A 24,692-nucleotide genomic window follows, 5' to 3' on the forward strand; every position below is an offset into this window, starting at 1 on the left:
TCAATTGTATCAAAACTACATATATAATGAATAATAGAGATAGGCCATTTTGTACATATTCCAAGGGGAAACTTGGTGCAATGAATTATTTTTTACTGTTCCATTGCATTCAATAGAAAAAGTGGACTTAGTGGCAAATAAATCAAGATTTTTATAGAAAATCCACAGCCTTTATCCTTGTACTCTCATATTTGGCAATTTGATGACTGATAGATATAGGATTATTGCATGCAGTGCTAGCATTGATTTCATTAAAACAAGTTTATAAATGTAGTTATTGGTTAAAACAAATATAAATATAGCCAAAATCAAGTACACCTTTTAGGGTGCGCTCGACTTTAGTGACTCAGCACGAGGTGTTTTGGAATTTACAGGTTGCTTAGAACTTTTTGTAAAAAATAAACACTAGTACAACATAGAAACTCAAGTGAGTAATTTATTTTTCAAATTTTATAACAAAAATCTCTGTATTTAAGGCTGTGGATTTTCTATAAAAGTCTTGATTTATTTGCCACAAAGTCCTCTTTTTCTATATCAAATGCAATGAAACAGTAAAAAAAATTATGCTTTGCAAATTGCCAAATATGAGAGTACAAGGATAAAGGCTGTGGATTTTCTATAAAAATCTTGATTTATTTGCCACAAAGTCCTCTTTTTCTATTAAATGCAATGGAACAGTAAAAAATAATGCTTCGCATCAAGTTTCCCCTTGGAATATGTACAAAATGGCCTATCTCTATTATTTATTATATCTGTAGTTTTGATACAATTGAAGTTTGAAAAGTTCGTACTAAAATGGCTACAGAAGGGTACATAAACCTTAATCAAACATAATGGTAAGGGTGACAATTTTCGAAAAAAGGTATGCCAACCCGACCAGAAGGGAATGACTACAACGTACAATGAACAAAGATGTGGATTATACAAGACAATCAGACCGTATTCTTAAACGACATAAATAACCAAAGCTACCTCTAAAGAATGCATGTACAGAAACTATGCCACTGGATCGAGTGTTTTTAGTTCTTCGATGAAACTATTCTTTTTTTTTCAACACAAAGGATAACAATTAGAGCAATCATATATTAAAGGGACAAACGGTTATTAAAATCTAAAATTTAATTATATAAAGTCATCAATATTTCTATATGGGTCAGCAACAGAAATTAAATGCCATGAAAAGAAGCAATGACTCGGTTATTATATAGTCTATCATCAGGTGTTATCGCCTGTATAGTTTTTCACCGGTTTGCATAAACGTCAGATTACAAGTTTATATTGAAATAAAGTTTATAATTTTTTGTATCTAAAGTCTGTACCATTTGTTGGTGTATTTGTTTAATTCATGTAACTTGTAAACAAATATGGTTTGTATTGTTTGGTTCGTATATGGTCCTTTGGTAAGGGTTTTCGCAAACATCCGCCCTCGTAGAATTAAATTAACAATGGTAAACAAATTTGAGTATAGACCAGAAAGAAAACAACAAATAACTACAAAATAAGACAGGAAATTCTTAGTCTACAAGTGAGACTAGGCTCAAAATGGTTATTGTTGTTTTCATTCTCAATTTTGTATATTATAAAAGATGCAGTCATTCTTTGTTACCGCCGCATCCTTAATCTTTGGTCTACCTTTAGTTATCTTTCGGGTAATCATTACTGGTCTTTAAGATTCTTGTTCTAATAAGAAAACCTACCTCTTTTTCTTCATGATGTACCAATAAATTAAAACAATCTTTATATCCTAATTGAATGGCTAAGTGAAAAGGATCTATACCATCCTGGTCAAAGCAATCCGTTTCTGCCTTGTGGTTCAGTAACGTTGTAATGTAATGGGTATTCTTGTAGAAAACGGCTTCAAACAGTGGAGTGTGGCCTGCCTTGTTCATATGATTTATATTTACATTATTTCCGATTAAAATTTCAACACACTTATGAAAATGCCGACCAATTGATGGTCCACTGTCACATCCTTCTTTAATGCAATAGAGCAAAAGATTATTTCCGTCTTCATCGAAGTCTGCATTCTCTTCATTTAGTAATTCTTCAAGGTTTAGAAAATCTTTCGCTTCGTGCAGTAACTTAGTCAATGAATCCGAATGACCTTCCCCAACTGTCTTCCACAACTTATCTTGAAGTTCCTTTCTGGTATATTGAGGCTGAGGTTTATTTTCTTTTGTCTCTTCGTCCCTTTTTTCATCGTGACTTTTCGTTTCATCTTCTTCTGGAATTCTATCGCTCAATCCCAACACCATTCTCTTTTAAGTGACATCAAGTGGTGCTTTTCTTATCAATCCTATCTAACAAAAGATTCCACCACAAACATGGCATTCTCTGTATATACCATTTCATCTATACACAAAATTATATAGTTGAAGAAGCCAAAGGCAAAGTCAATTCTATTCAGAGATGGATTGATCATTCAACCATTGTCCTCAGTACAATATAGATACAAAGTCTACTACGTAACGGTAAACGAAGAAGAAATATTTATGCGTGACAAGGTTATAATTATAAATTAAATCAAATTAAATATTAAACATCAATGTATTAAGAAGAAAATATATCTATTAAATGTTGTCAATGCCGTATCAGATCAGAGAGTTCGATGGTGTTGCTAATAGGCTATTGATTTGGCAGTTTTAAGCCATATTTGCATTTATGATTTACCCTGACGTGTATACATATGTAGTTAAGCTATTATTGATTAGAAGGGAAACAATAAATAAAACTATGTCAACATAGGAATTTCGATGATACAATTTCATAAATTTCCACTTAAACAAAGAATATGGTCATAGTCTGGTGGAATTGTCGATTTATAGGAAATGTGTGCTCTTCAAGAAATACTTCAACATGAACAAAGGTAATCACTTTGTTCTGGGTTGAGTTCAATATCTTAGCAGCTACGTAGCGGCTACGTAGCTGCTATCAATATCTTTGTAGCAGCTAGTCTATAGCTACACGTTCAATAGTCAAAATCTACGTGAAAAGATACCAAACAATCAGATAATCGTATCAGACGATTGACAAGCTGATTTGGTTGACCAACAATTCAAGATTGAGGGGGAATAAAAAAGTATATTGCACAATCATTTTCAAAACAGCGTGGACAACAACAATACTTAATGTTGGTAATACTACAAGAATCATTTAGCTTTTACTTGTTTGTCATCGGCTATCGATAACAGTGGACCATCGCCCACTCAATATATTAGAGGCCTTCCAACGGGGATTTAAATAGAACAAAAGATTGATCTCGTGCAGGTGCACCAGAAGAAAAAAAATATTTAAGTATTCAACATTTAAATCAACACACAACGTTAAGTCCTCTGCTAGTTATTCGTATTATTTGATTTAGGTGTTTAGAACCTTTGTCGACCCCTCAATTTAAATGTTTGTAAGAGATACGTTATGTCAAGTGGGCTTCACTAATGCATGTTCGCCTCATCATGACCCAGTTAATTGATAACCTAAGCGCACCAAAAATGGGTTTGTCCACGCTGTTATGAAAATGATTCTATAAGCTTTCGATAACCCGGACAAGATATGTCAATTCCAAAAAGACTGTTGAATTGAGCGACACTAATGGATTACCCTTAGGAGTGTACGCCTTTAGGAAAGCTGCCACGTTTTAGTTTCACTTCTATATAGGAGATGTTTCCAAGGTCCATATTTACAATCAGCTTCAATGTAATGTTGTCCGCTGCTGCCACAATATTGATGCGATCCCATGTCGATATTGATGAGATCCCATTTACCTATCGATGTCGATGTAATATTGTCTATTGTCCACTGTCATCGATGTAGTATTGTCAACCACTGTCATCGATGTAATATTGCTCACAACTGTCACCCACGTAATATTGATGGGATCCCATGTCGATATTGATGAGATGCCATTGACCTATCAATGTCGATGTAATATTGTCTGCCACTGCCTCCCATGCAATGATTGATGCGATCCCATGTTGGTATTGATAAGATCCAATTGACCTACAGATGTCGTTGTAATATTGTCCGCCACTGCCCCTTGGCAATGGTAGATGCGATCCCATGTCGATATTGATGATATCCCATTGAATTGTAGATGTCGATATTATATTGTCCGGTACTGCTCGCCAGGCAATATTGATGCGATCCACTGTCAATATGTGGATGAGATCCCATTGACCTATCGATGTCGATGTAATATTGTCCGCCGCTGCCAGCAAGGCAAAATTGATGCGATCCACTGTCAATATGTGAATGAGATCCAATTTACCTCTAGATGTGGATGTAATATTGTCCGCCCCTGCCAGCCAGGCAAAATTGATGCGATCCCATGTCGATATTGATGAAATTCCATTTACCTCTAGATGTGAATGTAATATTGTTCACCGCTGCTATAGCCATGAAATATTGATGCGATACCATGTCGATATTGATGAGATCCCATTTACCTCTAGATGTCGATGTAATATTGTCCATCGCTGCTAGCCATGCAATATTGATGCGATACCATGTCGATATTGATGAGATCCCATTGACCTCTAGATGTCGATGCAGTATTGATGCGATACCATGTCGATATTGATGAGATCCGATTAACCTCTAGATATCGATGTAATATTGTCCGCCACTGCCAGCCGTGCAATATTGATGCGATACCATGCGATATTTATTTATAGTGGATTGGGAAACAAGTTTTGCAACTTATATTAATCCCTTTCCACTTTGCGGATGCGAGTGCTGCCTTGTAGCGGCATTAGCCTTCTCTTTTTCGAAATCTACAAGGGTGTCTTTATCGTGCAAGAGATATGACTCTCTCTTAACATGGGTCAGCCATTTATCGTCCCCTTCCGACTGACTATCATCGTTTCCTCAAGACCAGACTCGCAAATGGTGTCAAGGGAGAGCCGAAAATTGAGTTCCTGAAATTTTCATCCCGAACGGGAATCGAACCAGGAACCTTTGTGTTAGTAGTCCGATGCACTAACCACTACACCACGCCGCTCTCGTTTAGTTGACTAATACCACAGGTCCAAAGTTTTTTCCCCATACTCTTCACGTGTTCAACCAGGGACCTTCTATCTTCCATGGTTCAACAACGTTCACCTCTAGATGTCGATGTAATATTGTCCACCGCTGCTAGCCATGTAATATTGATGCGATATCATGTCGATATGGATGAGATCCCATTGACCTCTAGATGTCGATGTAATATTGTCCACCGCTGCTAGCCATGCAATATTGATGCGATACCATGTCGATATTGATGATATCCCATTGACCTCTAGATGTCGATATAATATTGTCCACCGCTGCTAGCCATGCAATATTCATGCGATACCATGTCGATATTGATGAGATCCCATTGACCTCTAGATGTCGATATAATATTGTCCACCGCTGCTAGCCATGCAATATTCATGCGATACCATGTCGATATTGATGATATCCCATTGACCTCTAGATGTCGATATAATATTGTCCACCGCTGCTAGCCATGCAATATTCATGCGATACCATGTTGATATTGATGAGATCCCATTGACCTCTAGATGTTGATGTAATATATTGTCCACTGCTGCTAGCCATGCAATATTCATGCGATACCATGTCGATATTGATGAGATCCGATTGACCGATAGATGTCGATATAATATTGTCCGCCACTCTCATGTTGTTTAGTTGACTAATACCACAGGTCCAAAGTTTTTTTTGTCATACTCTTCGCGTGTTCAACCAGGGACCTTCTATATACTAAGTAAAGACATTCCATGGTTCAGCCAACTTTCAACAGCACCAAAATAAAAGACGAGTAACTTGTATTTATGCCGCAGTTCAGCTAAAAAATAAATTGCCGACCATTTTTTTCTGTAATAAATATTTCGTCATATTCCAAAAATAAGTGTCAGCTAGTAGTTGGTAAAAAAATTTCTCAAGAATTATACTTTTTAGGAAAAATGTCTAAAGATGGATGTTTTAAGTCAATATCGGATAAAAACACATACAAACTAACTACATCTAAAAGAATATACGGTCTTCATCAAGTTATTTATAAGATATGTAATCATCGGCATTTATAGTGACGGATCTAGAAAATTTTAAAAGGGGAAAGGGGGGGGGGGGGGCAATTGACTGCCATACTGAGAGATGTCCGCTAAGACATGCTTCGGTGGTTCCAAAAATAATCTACCAAATTTTCACCACAAAACAGCAAAAGAAAGGGGGCATACCTCTGATTAATTGCCCGAATATAACAAACAAGTTGTGAATAACAGGCTCAGTTAAACTGGCAAATTTACAGATCTAACATTGTTGGGTTGATGTTTAGACGAGTTGTATATATATATATATATAAACAAGTCTAAATTGAAAACTAAGTTCAAACCTATGATTGCGTTGGATAAAAACCGCAATTTTTATACGTGTGCATGTAAAACCAATTTCGTTGTAGAAGGGTATAAATATATAGTACAAAGTAAAATCACAAAAATACTGATCTCCGAGGAAAATTCAAAACAGAAAGTCCCATCAAACGAACGGATAACAACTGTCATGTTCCTGTGTAAGCCAAAAAAGTGTCCCATGAAATTGTGTCCTCTAGAACATTATTTCACAGTTCATCTGAGAAATTTTGATCATGGGAAAGAATATCACATTTGTTAACTATAAAATAGTGTCTCCCTTAGTGAAAAATTATCCCTAGTACTTGCACATAATTTCATGGATGTTTTTTAAAAATATGTCACAAAGGACAATATTTCATAGTGTAGCTATCTTTTTCTGTCCCTAAAGAAGGGAAATAATTTAGCAATCATTGAAATGTTTTAATCAATTAGTTAAATCATAAATGAAATTTAAATAAAGACAACACTACTTGTAATTCATAGATGTTAAAACAATTCAAAGATTCCTATAAAAAAAGAAGATATGGTATGATTGCCAATGAGACAACTATCCACACAAGACCAAAATGACACAAACATTAACAACTATAGGTCACGTAAGACTTTTATGCAGTATGCAATATGCAATATGGACATGATTTCACTATGAAAAAATGTTCAACGAAGGTCACAATAGAATCTCTTGTCAAGGGACACTTTTACATAGAAGTGGACAATATTTTTATAATAAAATTATGTCCTGGACCAAATTGCATAGGTCATATCTGTGAAATTTTGTCCATGGGACATCAATTCATGGGGGACACTATTTAATCCTACACCTGCAGGTGCGAATCCAGGATTTTTTTGGGCTATGGGAACTCCCTCTACCGTCCCCCTTCTGGATCCGCCACTGTCCTGACTTGGGAAACGGCATTTTCTAATGTAGAAAATGGTGGATTGAGCCTGGTTTTATAGCTAGCTAACCTGTTACTTATATGAGTGTCAGTCGCATCAAATTCCATATTAAGTTAACCGGCACTGATCGGCACTGAGTACTTTCGTGTTGACTGTTATTCAAAACTAAATAAATTAAAAGTACATAAATACAATATCTTGGGAAAAACTACATGCAAGCCTTGGTTGCAACAATATTTTGTTTTCACTGCTTAGCCTTTTTAAAAAGGTGAGATAAGAAAGACTCTTAATTTTTACGACTAGCGTACCAAACTTAGGTTCAGCGCTAAAGGGACATAATAACCGTTTCCCGCCTTATTTTTACAGCATGGAAGCAAGAAAACAATCATCACTGCAACCATGTAATATTTTTATACAAAATCACATTGAACATAACATTTCTGATTTGGAAATCAGCATACATAGATGGTATGTTCAACTAGTAGGAATTTCAAACAGAACGATGTCATTTACTAATATTGACTATTAATAATAACAGTTCAGCTTTCAGGAGTTATCTACCCTCTCTATAAAACATGCTTTTTCTGGGTCCTTTCTACAGATATCTTTATCCGAGATTACTCTGAATCTGACGTCTAATGTCTTTTGCCAGACAAAATGGGCCGTTAAAATCACGGACTAAAATTGACAGATCCAAAAAAAGGGGGTCCTGTAATCCCCCCCTTTTTTTTAACGGTCAATGCATTGGAATACACCTTATCGCTATTTCAGTAAAATTTGTCAGCCATTACTGGATGTCACACAGGTTCCCATAAAATTTTGATGTCATAAAACAAAACATCTGACGCCCCAATGAAAAAGTGATTGTTGTGTGGGTCAAAAGGACAAGCGGCTGGGTCGGCCGGCTGAGTAGGCTAATAGCGATAAGGTGTATGGGGACATGGACTCCCTACGTTATCCTGGGTTTGGACCCCCCCTTTAAAATGGTTGGAAACGCCCCTCTCTCCAAACTAATGGTAATATCCTTGACAGCTCTCCTCAGACATATTTCACATGGTCAGAGAAGTTATTTCATAGTTCATTTCTTCTAACAGCTTGGGAACAACCCCCCAAATGAGGGATATTCCTTAAATGAGGGACTGAGACAAGGGGCCAATTACTGTTGTAAGAAAGAAAAAAAACCAAACTTAATTTGTAACTTCAGTGGTGGATCCAGAACTTTTCCTAAGGGGGACCTGCATGACTGACCTAATCAATGTTAGTCGGTGGTGGCGATAATTCACTTCTTAAAAGCTTTATAATTTAGAAGGTGGAATACCTGGTTCCTTCATCCTTGGATATAGATGCCTTATGTTACGAAATTTCTGTCTGTAACATGTTCCTTGTCCTTGACCTCCTTTTCATGGTTCACTACTTGATAAATAGTTTCTATCTGCCCTGAAATTGGACAACCCGTTGTTAGGTTGCTGCCCCGAATTAGTAATTTTAAGAAAATTTTGCAGTTTTTGGTTATGATCTTGAATATTATAAAAGATAGAGAGAGACTGTAAACAGCAATAATGTTCAGCAAAGTCAGATTTACAAATGAGTCAACATGACCAAAATTGTCAGTTGATCCGTTAAGGAGTAATTGCCCTTTACAGTAAATTTTAAACCATTTTGCAAAAAATTTAATAATCTTTTTAAAAAATCTTCTCTTAAACTACCAAATTCAACCAAACTTGGCCACAATCATCCATAGGGTATCTAGTTTTAAAAATGTGTCCGATGACCTGGCCAACAAACCAAGATGGCTGCAATGGCTAAAAATAGAACATAGAGGTAAAATGTAGATTTTGGCTTATACATGTCTATATGTGAAACCAAAGCATTTAAAGCAAATTTGATGGTATAAAATTGTTAATCAGGTCAAGATCTATCTGCTCTAAAATTTTCAGACAAATCGGACAACCCAATATTTGGTTGCTGTCCCCAAATTAGTAATTTTAAGGAAATTTTGCAGTTTTTGGTTTTTATCTTGAATATTATAAAAGAAAGAGAAATACTGTAAGCAAGCCCAAGGCCACAATTAATGATCCCGCTTTTCTTTGTCTACAAATATAGTTTTCTTTAATTTTTTCTTTTCCTTTCTCATACATTTCTTATTTTTTCATGGGTGGAAATGAAAGAAGAGAGCTGAAATAATTTTTTGTTGAATGTATTTTAACTGATTTTAATATGGAAAGAGTGATTAAGCCAAGTGCAAAAAGGTGATATTTACAGTTTTCGGAACATCTCTTGACATGTCCATAGGGGTATGGATGGTCAGCAAAGTAAGTTCTACAAATACATTTTGTAAGTCAACATGACCAAAATTGTCAGTTTACCCATTAAGGAGTTATTGCCCTTTGTAGTCGATTTTTAACCATTTTTGTCTCACCTTGACGGAGTCAAAAAGCGAGACATAGGTATGCTATTTCTGGCGACAGTGATGGCAATATTGTATTAGTTTGAGATTGGCTCAGTTTTATGGGGAACCACTGGTGGTAGGTCAATGATAATTGGTATGCAGATGTATTACCATTGTCACATCTCATTGCCATGGAGATAATTTGGCTCCACAGCATGGTTCATCTGACCTTGACCTTATTTGCATAGTTCATATGTCAATGTTTAGTTCTTGGTTAAGTCTGTTTCTATATTTAGTGTAAAGTCTGTTTCTATATTTAGTGTATTGAGTGATTTTATGAACATGTATTTCTCATTTGCAGACTACACGAAATATGTTGACTGTCGAACAAATCCGGTGAATAAGGCCGAGAAAAAAAAGAGCTGTGTTTCGGGTAACCCGACCGACCCTGTTTTTTTAGCCCAGACCCTAACTTTTTTATTGGATCTTCAAAAAAAAAACAAAAAAAATAATTATCAACCGACCCTGTTTTTGACACAGGCTTCTGATAGATGACATAATAGTTTTTCTCTCTTGCTTCCTCTTGCATAGAAAGCCAGTAAAACATTTTATTAATGTTAAAAGGTATTCCAAATAGGTTAAAATCCAAAAAATTTGCACAGCAGGTGCTTCAAAAACATTGCAAATGGCACACTTCCGGTTTTTGAAACTAATTACAGATCCGGACTTGGAAAAAACATGCTAATTTTCCGGATTTCATTTACGATGTCAAAAAAAAAAAAAAAAAAAAAAAAAAAGAATTCCGACCTACTGACCCTATTTTTCAAAATGAGGTTACCGGAAACACTTATCTTTTTTTTAGCTCACCTGGCCTAAAAGGCCATGTGAGCTTTTCTCATCACTTGGTGTCCGTCGTCGTCGTCGTCGTCTGTTGTCGTTAACAATTTTTCAAACATCTTCTCCTCTGAAACTACTGAATGGATTTGAATGAAACTTAACATGATTGTTCCTTAGTATATCCTGCACAAAATGTGCGCTTCGATTTTTGATCCGTCAAAAAACATGGCCGCAGTTACTTTAAAATAGAACATAGGGGTCAAATGCAGTTTTTGGCTTATATCTCAAAAACGAAAGCATTAAGAGCAAATCTGACATGGGGTAAAAATGTTCATTAGGTCAAGATCTATGAGCCCTGAAATTTTCAGAAGAATCAAACAAACCATTGTTGGGTTGCTGCTACTTAATTGGTAATTTTAAGGAAATTTTGCAGTTTTTGGTCATTATCTTGAATATTATTATAGATAAAGATAAACTGTAAACAGCAAAAAAGATCAGCAAAGTAAGATCTATAAATAAGTTAATATGACCAAAATTGTCAATTGACCCCTTGAGGGGTTATTGTCCTTTAATGGCAATTTTTCACAATTTGTTCATCATATTTGCTAACTTTAAAAAATCTTCTTCTCTGAAACTACTGAATGGATTTGAATGAAACTTAAGATGATTGTTCCTTAATATATCCTGCACAAAATGTGCGCTTCGATTTTTGATCCGTTAAAAAACATGGCCGCCATTACTTAAAATAGAACATAGGGGTCAAATGCAGTTTTTGGCTTATATCTCAAAAACGAAAGCATTTAGAGCAAATCTGACATGGGGTAAAAATGTTCATTAGGTCAAGATCTATCAGCCCTGCAATTTTCAGAAGAATCAAACAAACCATTGTTGGGTTGCTGCCACTTAATTGGTAATTTTAAGGAAATTTTGCAGTTTTTGGTCATTATCTTGAATATTATTATAGATAAAGATAAACTGTAAACAGCAAAAAAGATCAGCAAAGTAAGATCTATAAATAAGTTAATATGACCAAAATTGTCAATTGACCCCTTAAGGGGTTATTGTCCTTTAATGGCAATTTTTCACAATTTGTTCATCATATTTGCTAACTTTAAAAAATCTTCTTCTCTGAAACTACTGAATGGATTTGAATGAAACTTAACATGATTGTTCCTTAGTATATCCTGCACAAAATGTGCGCTTCGATTTTTGATCCGTCAAAAAACATGGCCGCTGTTACTTAAAATAGAACATAGGGGTCAAATGCAGTTTTTGGCTTATATCTCAAAAACGAAAGCATTTAGAGCAAATCTGACATGGGGTAAAAATGTTCATTAGGTCAAGATCTATCAGCCCTGTAATTTTCAGATGAATCAAACAAACCATTGTTGGGTTGCTGCCACTTAATTGGTAATTTTAAGGAAATTTTGCAGTTTTTGGTCATTATCTTGAATATTATTATAGATAAAGATAAACTGTAAACAGCAAAAATGATCAGCAAAGTAAGATCTACAAATAAGTCAATTTGACCAAAATTGTCAATTGACCTCTTTAGGAGTTATTGCCCTTTAAAGACTTTTTTCACAATTTGTTCATCATGTTGACTTACTTTAAAAAAACTTAGGCTAAATGAGTTTCAGAGTTTCAGAGTATCTAGTATAAATTTTATATTTCATTTCCTTGCATGTCAAGAAACATAGCTCCTATGGCTAAAATAGAACATAGGAGAAAATGATTTTTTTTTGCTTTTGAAGAAAGTAGGACGATTCAAAGAACATTTAAATAAATTGAAGAGCAAAAATAATCATTGATGAGAGATTAAACCAAAAAAATTCAGGTGAGCGATTCAGGCTCTTGAGAGCCTCTTGTTTTAGGCCTAATGGATCAAATAAAATTTTGTTGAATATTTTTCTTAATGGATTTTTCTAACATTCTAGCAAAATTGCCAAAGGATCTCAAAATTCATTTTCATCTTTATTATTCATCACAGCGATGTTTATTTTGTACAACCGCTAGCTTTATGCCAAAAATCGACAACCAGTAATGTGTAAATCCAGATAAAAACATATCTGACTGTCAAAAACAACAATGGCTGCCATCATTGGCACAACTGGAAATGTAAATAAAACAGGATCAGATTCTGGGAACGGATAGGGATAATTCCGGGTTTGCCAATTAAATACAATAAATGAATAAAAATCCAAGCAGATCACAAAATTCAGCTATGAAATATAAACACTAGAATTGAAAACCAAAAGATAAATGAAAAAGAAAGAAGAAACTGGAAATAATATTTTATACAGAACCTCAAAATCCAATAGAATAGGACATTACTCTTCACTGAAATGCATTCAAGCAATTGTGCCAATATACCCTCTTGTTACATCATTTTGTTTTTTTGCATTTTGGGGAGGAGAAGGGCACAACAAAGTCATATGTTTGTTGATTTTTGTCGGATAATACAATTAGATGTTAAAAAAATTGGTGTGGTAAAATTTCATTCTGTCTGGTAAAGCTAGGATGCTTACCAGATTGAATGTCCTGTAAAAATAAAATTCATTCGTGTAGTCTGCATTTGGTTTATCTGACCTTGACCTCATTTTCTTGGATCATTTTAAGTATATGTGAAAGTTGTAGTAAAACTTTATATTCAGGACTATCAACATAATATCAATGGCTAGTAAAGAGGTGAGATCCGTCAGTCTTGTTACAGTTATCATAGGTTTATATCAGCATCTCTTGCACATTATGAAAATCAGTGCTAATCAATTAATTTTTAAAAGTTATGTCCCCTTGAAAACATTAATTAAATGGAAATTGCAGGTATTGCTCTTGTTCCCTGTATAGATAAAATAAGTGCAATGCTCTTGGACATCGGAACTGTTCTTTTTAGCTCATAATTCTGGTGTAAACTTTTTCAAACATCTTCTCTGAAACTACTGAACCAATTCCTACCAAACTTTTCAAAGCTGAATGATCCTAAGGCTATTTACAATAAAGTTTGTGTTTTCGTAAAAAAAAAAAACACTCCATTGCTAAAAATTGTAGGGGTAAAATGTAGTTTTTAGCTTTTATATCAAAAACCAGGGCATTTAGAGAAAATCTAACATGGCGTAAAATGTGCATAATGTGAAGAACTTTCTATCAGCTTTGAAATTTCAAGATAAGGCCTAAATTAAAATATTGTTTGTTTGCTGTCAGCCGACCGACCCAAAAAAATCGCCGCAACCCAAATAATTTTATTGACGTTTTTGAAAACATTTTTTTTTTATTCCGGAATTTTGCCTGTTGCGGTTTAGAATCGAGTGCTGATTTCCGGGTTACATGCGGTTTTGATTTCCGGTAGTCTTTGCAGTGTGTAGCAGGCTATTTGATAAAACTACATCTTTTTATCACTTCGTGCATTTCCGCAAGTTCCGGTGATTGTTACTTGAAAACGTACATCAACCTAAATTTTGGCGGCAAACTAAGTTTGTACAGAAAAATATTGATGCCAAAGGGGGAAATTACGTATTCCACACGCATTAAGAGGCTTTTGGTTTCATCTAATTGATTAGTGTATATATATAATTCCCTATTTTTATTATGGATTGTTTCAAACTATTGATTAAAGTTGCTTAACTTTGAGACTATTATACATGTACTATCAATATCAATATATTTTGGCCCTTAATATCTTTTATATTTTTTTGTGAGAAACACAGAATTTCATACACAAGATAGTTTTGAATTAAATTGTAATTGATATATTATAATTTCTTTACATTTTTTAAAATAAAAAAAATATTTTTTATAGTGCTAGATATTAAATATTTAGTTGGTAGTTTCTCACAAGAACCAGTGGCAGATCCAGGAATTTTCATAAGTGGGGGCCCACTGACTGACCTAAGAGGGGGGCTGCTCCAGTCACGCTTCAGTGATTCCCTATATAAGTAACCACAATTTTTTTCACAAAAAGGGGGGGCCAGGGCCCCCTGGGCTCCCCTAAATCCGCCTCTGAGAACCTTAGTAAAACTTAAACAACTTTTAATATGAAATGTTACTTTAATTGTATACTCAGATATGAATTGAACAATATAAAAAGAACATTATTTACATATGACCCTTTATATTATAGTAAAATCCAAACATTGTAGCGCACCGCGCGAATGAGCACTTCTCTTTCAAATCTCACCACTTCTCCCTATTAATTACAAAAGAGAATTCACCTCCTCCATATAATTCTGAAGTAGTATGAGCACTGTGGCGGTAGTACATTGAAATGTTTCGAAGGTATACAAGTTTAATATTAATTTGCAAATAGAACAACACGACACGTGCAGTTGTATTACTAAGCCAGAAAGCACACTATAGAGGGTGATTAAGGATTAAAAGGTGCATATATAATAGCAGTGAATATATCTAGCAGAACACAATAAAGAAAAAAAAAGAGCAGATATACACATACATGTATAAAAGAATATATAAGAGGTGAAGGTTATAGCAAGTGACACATAAATGCATGCATATGCAGAGATAAAAGATGTACGCGGCTCCCTACATTCATACTATTATATAAACATCCAAAATATTTTTCCAGAAAAAAAATAAAATAATTTACCTACCTACCTACCCACATAAAAAATTCTGGGTAGGAGAATGGCAAACAAACAATATTTTAATTTAGGCCTAAATCTTATAACGCCTTGTTTGGTAGGTGCTACAAAATTGGTAATTTTAAGGAATTCTGCAGTTTTGGGTTATTATATTGAATATTATCAAGATTATTAATTATAAACAGTAAAAAGGTTCAGCAAAGTAAGATTTACAAATAAGTTTACATGACCAAAATTGTCAATTGCCCATTAAGGACTTAATTAATTGCACTTTAAGGACAATTTTACACAATTTGTTTATCATGTTTTCTAATTTTGAAAAATCTTCTCCTCTGAAACTGCTGAACCTATTCCAAACAAATTAAGCTGAATGATCCTTAGGGTATCTAGAATAATGTTTGTGTTTTATTTTTTGTTTCATAAAAAAACATGGCTGTCATGGCTAAAAATGGAACAATGGGGTAAAATGCAGTTTTTGGCTTTTATCTCCTGAGCTAAAGCATTTAGAGCAAATCTGATTTTTGAAGTACAATTGAATAAAGACAAAGAGACTGTTTAAACAGAAAAAAACTTCGTCCAGTAGGATCTACAAACATGATAATATGATCAAAATTGTCAATTAACCCCTTTTAAAAGGAGTTATTGCCCTTTAAAGACAATTTTCACAATTTGTTTATCTAATTAGCCTACTTTTAAAATTATTTTATTTTAAACCTACTGAATCAATTTCAGCCAATTTTGGGATGAATGAGTTTCAGTGAATCTAGTATAAATTTTGTATTTTATTTTCTTGTAAGTCAAGAAACATAGCCAGTTTGGCTGAAATGGAAAAAAAGACATAAAATGCATTTTCTTTTTTGCGTTTGAAGAAAATATGACAGATTCATAGAACATTTAAATGACATTTTTAAGCCACTCATTAATATATATAATATTGAAAAACAAACATAATCAATGATTGCTGTTCCTTGTTCAATTTGTTAATAAATTTATCTTTTTTTCCAGAAATCAGCTGTATAATTGACTGTTGGGATATGATATGGATTTCTTCTGAAGGATTTTAAACATTTTAAAGCCAATTTGAAATTTAAAAACATGATGGATTTAGGAGAAATAAAAGAAATGAAAGGAATGCATGAGAGTGAAGCTTCTTGGCAGCGACGAAAGAAATTTCTGATAGTATGTCAATCTCAATATGCAAAAGAAAGATTGAACACTTTGTCCTATTGTTATGTTAATGTACTACTTTATGGGTGTAGATATTCTGAAACATTAATGGATGATTTGTATGAGAGGGCTTGTGATGTTGCAAATTATCCTTGGGACAGTTCAGTAAAGATGTCAAAATGGAATGAAATTTTTGAAGAAAAACAAGCTGAAAATAATCTCTATGCCTCTTTTGAGAATCCTGTAAAACAAAAGTGTAAAACTGTTAAAGTCATAGAAAGTTGAATGAATTGGAGTTACAAAATGAACTTTTAAAACTACTAGATAGAGATACAGATGTTGGAAAAACCCATTTGAAAATGCATTCAACACCTGAAAGAAACCAAAACTTCTACAATGTAAAAGAAAAAGGTTTGGATACCTTTTCAGCACAAGGGCAATTTAAATTTGACTTTAAAGTCCCTGACGATTTTCAGTTTAGTTTCAACAACTCTGAATCTCAGAACTACATCTGTCCAATTGTAACGACAAAACCTCATAGATCTGATTCCTCAGAACTCAAACCAGAATCTCGTATCAGCAAACTAAGAAAGGCAGTTTCTTCTATTAAAACAAATGCAATTGTGGTTAAGCCAAAAAGTACTGTTAAGTACTCGCCCAAGACTTCTTATGGAAGTAAGTTCCTCAGTCAAGAGAAAGATGGAAAAATTACTACACCCAATAGAAAACTTGTTTGTGATACTCTTTTATCTGTTTTAAATCAGAAATCTGAGGAGAGTAAAAAACTATCTGTAAATGCATCTTCAAAAGGATTGACGAATCTTAAACAACACAATAAATCATTGGTCAAAGGAAATGACGAGACTAAACCATCTATTTCTGAAACTAATAGAGCAAAGCTAAGACCGAAAAGAGCTTCCAATAGAGTTATACCACAGAATACCACTAAAATCAGTTCCAAGGTAGTAAAGAAATTGTCTGAACAACAACAGAAATCCAGTCATAATCAACCTAATTTGAAAAAGAAAACTGACACAACACAAAGTGAAAAGTTAATTGTATCTATAGATAAGGGAACTAGAAGCTTTTCACTCAATTTTAATGGTAAATCAAAATCAGTCAACAATGAGAAGAATTGTAAAGACGAGAAGCAGTTAGATCTAACAGGAGCACTAAAGTCACATGACCATTATAAAGGTGAAGATGTCAAAACATCTCATAATGCAGCAATGAATATTTCAAAAGATAAATATCTTGATTCTGAAAACATCAAAGTCCATGTTAAGGAAATTAAGAAAGCAATTTCTGCTGGTTTTTATGACAATCCCCCAAATGAGTACAGAAATGTTGCTCGAACTAATGATGCTAATGGTAATATGAACTGTATCAGAGAGTCAACAACATCTCACAATGAAATACAAAATGATGGAAAGAACTTGAAAAAGAAGCCAGAAAGCAGTATTAAATGTAGCGAGACACGTCAAAGAGATGCCACATGTAAGAGGTCAAATGACAGTTCATCAGTTACTGATATAAATAACAACATAGAACAACAAACGAAAAAGACTTGCATGTCAGAACCTGTACCAAAAAATAAAACTTCTAGTAGGTTATTTGTTAATACGGCAAAATATTCAGGAAAAATAACCTCGAACTATCAGAGACAATCTTTTAAAACACCTCCAGAGTATGCGAGCGAGAGATACAGTTCAGAATATAGTGCATTCAATCCAAGATTGATTGGCAAACCAAGTAGGTGGTCTTATGACTGTGAAGAGAGTTACAACTCTAGATATTGGTTTGGACAAGGCTGTAGTAACCCTTACTATGATCCTTACATAGAGCATTGTAGAAGATTCGACCCAGAGGGATTTATGGCCAGAACATATCAGGGTTATGGAAATCCATATGAATTGTATGGTAGATCCAAATACATTCCGGAGTCTCCCCAAGGATCACAGCACAAGACAAAGGATACAAAAGATAGATATATTAAAGGTCATGAACATCAAACAAAACAAGTTACTCCAAAGAAACAAGGCTACTGTCCAGAGAAAAGTATTGAAAGATATCCTTCATCCTATCATGGGAAATCTGAAATAACCAAAGATCATGACAACACTGTGAGTGAAAGAAAGGAATTTGAAACAGAAAAGTGCTCTGAGCTAAAAATAGGTCAACACAAGCAGCAAAAATTAGCATCCACAGGAAAACCCAAGAAGCCCTCATCAAAAGAGTCTAATGAGAGAACAGCTATGTTAGAGTCACTACTAGATCGCATCAGGAAAACATAAAACTACGTTTACAATGCCCATGTCATGCCTGTGTAACCTGGATACCATGTTTGTTTACATAAATGTGACACTTCAAAAAGATGTCGCAAGATTTCATCCTCTAATGAAAAACCTTTATCACTAGAATTGTGACCTTTATATGACAATATTTGATATACAGTAATGATTTGTATTCTTTTATATTTTGGTTCTCTGATTGAGAATTAGAACAATTATATTGAACCTGTTTATAAAATTTATTATTTTTCTCGGTTCTTGATATTGGAATATATCTTTATATGGGTTTATTTTGCTAATTCAGTAAAGAAAACTGAGACAGGTCTTTTGAATTTTATACATTCTTTGGAAATCTTTATTTTATATATGACTTGATAAGATATTGATATCTGCTTCATTTTGTTCAAACTGTTTAGTAAAGTATACTAATTTTTTGCTTTAAGTTTCATGGTATCTGGCATTGTATGATGTTGTGTTTGTCACTATTATTTCTTGTAAAATTTATTGTATTTTCACTAACAAAAGTGAAGTTAGATTGACAGAGAATATAAAAAATACATTAATGAAGCTTCAAAAGATAAAAAACACATTAATGAAGCTTCAAAAGATAAAAAACACATTAATGAAGCTTCAAAAGATAAAAAATACATTAATGAAGCTTCAAAAGATAAAAAATACATTAATGAAGCTTCAAAAGATAAAAAACACATTAATGAAGCTTCAAAAGATAAAAAATACATTAATGAAGCTTCAAAAGATAAAAAATACATTAATGAAGCTTCAAAAGATAAAAAACACATTAATGAAGCTTCAAAAGATAAAAAACACATTAATGAAGCTTCAAAAGATAAAAAACACATTAATGAAGCTTCAAAAGATAAAAAACACATTAATGAAGCTTCAAAAGATAAAAAACACATTAATGAAGCTTCAAAAGATAAAAAACACATTAATGAAGCTTCAAAAGATAAAAAAAAAAGTAATTGATCATATAACTGAAGGTCTGGTTTTTCATTACCATGAAATTGTTTAAAAAAACCAGAAGCAGGTTTTAAATGGTCAAATATCTTAATAAAGCTTCTAAATTTTCCAACAATTTGGGAGAATGTACCTTAGAATCTTAAGTAGTACTGAGGTGTAACATACATGAAACAAAATGCAAATATCAGACAATTTTGTCAAACAATTTAAATCCTTTTCCATTTTGTATTTTTTTTTTATGAAATCTTACAGAAAAAAGTTTATATCCCCTTAAAAAAAAAGTTATAACAATTTTTTTTGTTATAATATATCCACAAACAAAAATTTAATAGTAATTGAAAATTAGGAAGTGTGGTAGCATTGATACAAGTTTGAAAATCCCCAAAATGATTTGATGTAAACACTTCAAAAGGTATATTTCTTCATGTCATTTCACAAATGTGTGACAATTTTGTGATTATTTTATGGACCATGTTTGGAAGATATATATACATTTTGTAGAAAATGGTAAGTTAACAAGTTCTAGTCATATTTTATATAACATGGTTTCTATATTGAGTAGACTTACTTTAAAGGTTACAATTTATATTTCATATTTTTTATTATTTTGTATTTGTTAAAGACTTGGATAAGAATCCATTTGTTATTTTTTTCTTTTCTTATTAAAATGTTAAATGTTATTGATGCAGTTTGTGATGCCAAATTATAAAGTTTTTAGCTTACTTGGTCCTATGGGCACCCCCTTCAAAATCCTGGATCCACAGTTGTGAGCTTTTTCCTGTTCATATTTGTGTCCAGCAAAGTTGCAGAAAGCTTGACATAAGAATAGTAATCCGGCTTGGGCGGTATTAACTAACTTCTTCAAGTTCTTGAAAGCTTTATATTTTAGAAGGTGGAAGACATGGATTCTTCATACTTTGTATATAGATGCCTTATGTTACTTAGTTTCAGTCTGTCACATGTCCATTGTCCTTAACCTCGTTTTCATGGTTCAGTGACTTCTTGTTTTGTATTTTGATTAACTTCTCAAAAAAGGACAATAAATCAATTAATTTGTAGTATGTATTAATGCAAACACTCCCTTTAATATTTGGTTGTAATCTGTCACCCAGTCTTTCATCCAACCACAACCAAATGAGATGTATTTGAAATTAGATGAAAATCATGGCTGACAAAGGCAATCTTTGATTCACAGTAGTCAATATTCAATAATTTTCTTTAAAAAATTAAAAGACAAAAAAGGATGAGGTTAAGTGGTTATCTCCCTTAGAGCAGTTAAAATAGCTATATATATGAATTATTTAGACTTCTATATGCCTCTATTTAGTGTAGATTTCACAATAATATTTATGTATTAGTATGGCAAACCATCTTGAGTGTTATGTAGACAAAATTCATGCATGTAAATTATATACCTGTACAAGAATAACAGGAGATGTGGTATGCCAATGCAAAAATCTCCACCAGTGTTTTTAAAAATGACAAAGATGTAAGCAATTAAAGGTTAACTTTCAACATTCAAAAATGATCTATACAACACCCTGAAATGAAAAATGTGAAACAATTCAAAGAGAAAATTTATGGCTTAGTTTATAAAAAAGTCATTTATTGCAGACATGAACCAATGACAACTGCTGAATGACAGGTTTTAGACTTTTAAGACAAACACATAAAGAATGTGACTGAATTAAGAATATTTGTGAGAGCTAAAAACTAGTGTTGATTAACAGCACAACAAAAGAATAAGCTTTAAAAATCTGTTGCAAATAGCTGAACTCAATAGGTTTTTCAACACACAACAACTAACGCAAAAACTATCGACACAAATCACCAATATAAGAGTACTTTCAGTAACTGAAAGCTTGTTCAAGGTATCTTTGGTGTGTTGTACAATTCTGTTCATGCACATAATGGGAGATAATTGCTAATGAGACTTGAGTTGCACCAAAAAAAACCACACTACTTTCTGTTGAATTACAATTACAAAATATTGTCCAATATAAAAAAAAATGCATATTTGATGTGACCCCATAGACCAATCTTTTTTGATAAAAAAATGACTTAAAAACAGATATGTCTTGAGAATATAGATATTTTTTGTTAGGCTGTACAGTAACTTGTCAGATGGAGAGAATGTTAGCAAATACTTTAAAAGCCTCTCTACAAGTCTCCTCAGTTTGTTTTTTGAATATGAATAAATGTAGAGTATACTTCAATGAGACGGCAACAAAACACCAAAAAGGTTGAACTACATCTAGAGGTCAACACACTTTCTTAAACAAAAAATAGTGAATACAGTATGTTGTAAATCATATAACGTCAAAAAAGTTAAGATTATTTATACCCATGTCCTGATCCAGTGTCAATAACATTAACAACAAAATATTAATTGAAAAAAGTACCTATTTAAGTGTGCTGATTATGTGTTTTTATCTGGCATCTGACCTCTCTGTTGCAGAAAGCAAGACAAAGGGATAGTGATCCTGCTGTGGTGTTGATTTAATACTTGAAAGCTTAGTATGTGAGAAGATTGAGGACCTGGATGCTTTATACTTTGTATATAGATGTATAATGATATGTAGATTCTGTATGTCATATGTCAATTGTCCTTGACCTCATTTTCATAGCTCAGAAACTTCTTGAAAACAGAGTAAATTTTTGTCAAGAATTTCTTTCTTATGAGTAAAAGGATAACTATATTTGGTATGTGTCTACCTTGCAAGATCCTAAGGCCTGTCAGACACAGTTTCACTTGACTGTCACCTCGTCTCATGAATCAGTGAAGAAGGTTTAAGAATTTGTGAGTCCATAACACAGAAACTATGAGCACAAAGTCTACTATATTTGGTGTATGTAGTGATTATAAGGTGCACATGTCCATCTGACAAGTGTTGTCTAACCTTGACATCATTTTTATAGTTCATTGGGCAATGTTTAGTTTTTTGTGGTTTAATCTATTTCTCAGTTGCTGTAAGCAGTAGGTCAATTATTGTAGTTGTGGTCAATGGTTGACATAAATATAGAGTCCTCCACCAGTCTTCTCCTGACATGCATCCAAATCCTTTCAAAATTGAGCGTCACTTTGGCTGAGGGAGATTAAAAAATTCAAAAAACATGTGAAGAAACTCTTTGAGAGGCTGACAGCTCGTAGCTATTGTATTTATTGTTGATTTGGTCTTGTTCTGACAATACATGAAATATTTGCCACTAGACAAAGAGCAAACAACAATCAATCAATCTAAGAATTAGAAAAATGTCTCGTCCGAAGAAATAAGATTTTCCTGATTTAAAAATAAGACATTTATATGGATTGATGGACTGACAACTGCAAAGACCAGTTCAAATTATAAATAGGAAGAAAACAATGTTTCTTAACTACTGAATAACTTCTGAACAAGTTACTGATTCATTTGTTTGGTTAAGTCAATATTTCAGAACTAATATCATAACTGAACTGCATACAATTATTGACTTGGTATATGTAATTCATAACAAAATATAACTAAGCTTTGAATATTTATTCAAAATTTCAACAATATTGCATAACATGAGAAAAGGCACAAAAAGCTGTCACAACTACATTTTTAAAGCTCTTTAGTTCTTTGTTTTGAAATAATGAAAAAAAAGTATGTTTTATTCACAATAAGACAGGAAATTGTCTAAAAAAAAAGTATTAAACTCAAAGATATTTTCAGGTAAATTGGTATTGGTAAAGTTGAAAAGTACATTAATAATGTCCAAGATTTGTCAGACTTTCCTATGATTTTCACAATATTTAATTGTACACAATTTGAAAAGTAAATAATTCATCATGATTATTGCACAAATTAATTACATTATGACAAGTCTGAACTACTTGCTAGAAAAGCTACAAGTTCTGGCATTAATGTAGATGTTAAATTAAAATGGATAGAATTGAAGGACATTCAATTTTACAAAGAGTTGATACTATAAGAAGACAGTATATTTTAGTAAAGAATAATTACCAAAACTAATCTTTTACTATGCACATTATGAGGTTGACACCAGAACTGTCTTAAGATATTTAAGTTTAACCTAAGGATGACCAGTGTCGAATTTAAGGTATTTTAGTCCCCAAGTATGACATTAAATAGTTTATTCTAATTATTTATACAAAAGTAATAGATCTGTGTTTTTAAAATCAACAGACAAGTTAGTTTCACTTCCCTAAATGTTAACAAGGTTTTTTTACGGTATCGGAATCGTTCACCCTGATTACAGGCTGTTTTGTAATACAAACATAATTTTCACCATCTTTGAAATCTTAATTTCTTGTATCTTTAGCCAAATTAAACTTTCCTTCGCCATTTGATTTTTTTTTAATCAACATGATGTTTGTTTGATGTTCTTCATTGTTTTAAATTTGTGTTATGACATAAAATTTCTAGTGCTTTCCTCTGAATTGCCTATTGTCACACTACAAAAAGGTGACCATGTCCCATTGAAGGAACACACAGACCATTAAAAAAAAAACAAGTATGTCTACTTATTGTCTAAACCTTTAATGATGAACCAATTTTGTCAAATACAGTGTATAAATATAATTTACAAACCATATTTCAACTTGATCTTGAAACAGCAACAGACACTGAACAGTTACTTTAGTAATAACAGCACCAACATAAAAACAAAAACAATTTAGCAATGTCAATATAAAAGTAGAAAAATACATAACTAACCCAATGTAACAATTATCTAATTCACAACTGAATCATAATTTAGGAATTTTAAGTCATCAAATACAAATTTCCTTTTTCAATTAAACAAACAAACAAAAAACTTTTCAAAAACCTTATTCTTTTAATTTTACTGTAGAAAGATAAATATTGTTTCATAAAGATTTTTTCCTTCAAATTAATTAAAAATATATATGTTTGAACCCTCTAATCATAAATAAATATATATATAAATATAAGAATTTCAACAACCAATTACCCTACCCTTCTATGTACAAGATTATTTCAATAGAATTTTGCAATACAATAAATTTACATTTTTCAAATTTGGTAGTTTAAAGCACAAATTATCACAGTTTTCTAAATAATATTTATCCATTAACTGCTCAAGTTATTGAGACATACTTCTAACAGTTACACAATAAAATCTAAACAATTTCACA

The 24,692-nt window shown here is 32.8% G+C and overlaps 2 protein-coding genes across 12 annotated transcripts in view; one reads left to right on the top strand and one right to left on the bottom strand.

Annotated features, from left to right (window-relative positions):
• The window catches only part of LOC134712359 (ankyrin repeat domain-containing protein 11-like), a 60,411-nt gene extending 57,856 nt beyond the window's left edge, over positions 1-2,555 (bottom strand). For 3 of the 9 annotated variants that reach the window (XM_063573829.1, XM_063573822.1, XM_063573830.1), the window contains exon 1: positions 1,698-2,554. In XM_063573829.1, the coding sequence (XP_063429899.1) occupies positions 1,698-2,255 (558 nt within the window). In that variant the 5' untranslated portion in view covers positions 2,256-2,554. Of the gene's footprint in view, positions 1-1,697 lie in introns of all 9 variants that reach the window. The other 6 variants (XM_063573824.1, XM_063573823.1, XM_063573825.1 and 3 more) reach the window with 3 other exon arrangements.
• Positions 378-20,232, top strand: LOC134712361 (uncharacterized). 3 transcript variants are annotated; one of them, XM_063573837.1, is made up of 2 exons: positions 378-427; positions 16,119-20,232. In XM_063573837.1, exon 2 carries the CDS (start codon positions 16,640-16,642, stop codon positions 18,572-18,574), a length of 1,935 nt encoding a protein of 644 aa, XP_063429907.1. In that variant the 5' UTR covers positions 378-427; positions 16,119-16,639; the 3' UTR covers positions 18,575-20,232. The 3 variants fall into 3 exon arrangements, with proteins under 3 accessions (XP_063429907.1, XP_063429905.1, XP_063429906.1); XM_063573835.1 differs by lacking the exon at positions 378-427 and adding an exon at positions 7,623-7,760; XM_063573836.1 differs by lacking the exon at positions 378-427 and adding an exon at positions 7,624-7,693.
• Positions 20,233-24,692: the final 4,460 nt, after the last annotated feature.

The sequence above is a fragment of the Mytilus trossulus genome, chromosome 3 (genome assembly GCF_036588685.1).
Source record: "Mytilus trossulus isolate FHL-02 chromosome 3, PNRI_Mtr1.1.1.hap1, whole genome shotgun sequence".
In the NCBI taxonomy this organism is placed as follows: Eukaryota; Metazoa; Mollusca; class Bivalvia; order Mytilida; family Mytilidae; genus Mytilus; species Mytilus trossulus.

Excerpts from the sequence above, each read along its gene's own strand:
- LOC134712361 (XM_063573837.1), top strand. The coding sequence starts at position 16,640 with ATGCATTCAACACCTGAAAGAAACCAAAACTTCTACAATGTAAAAGAA.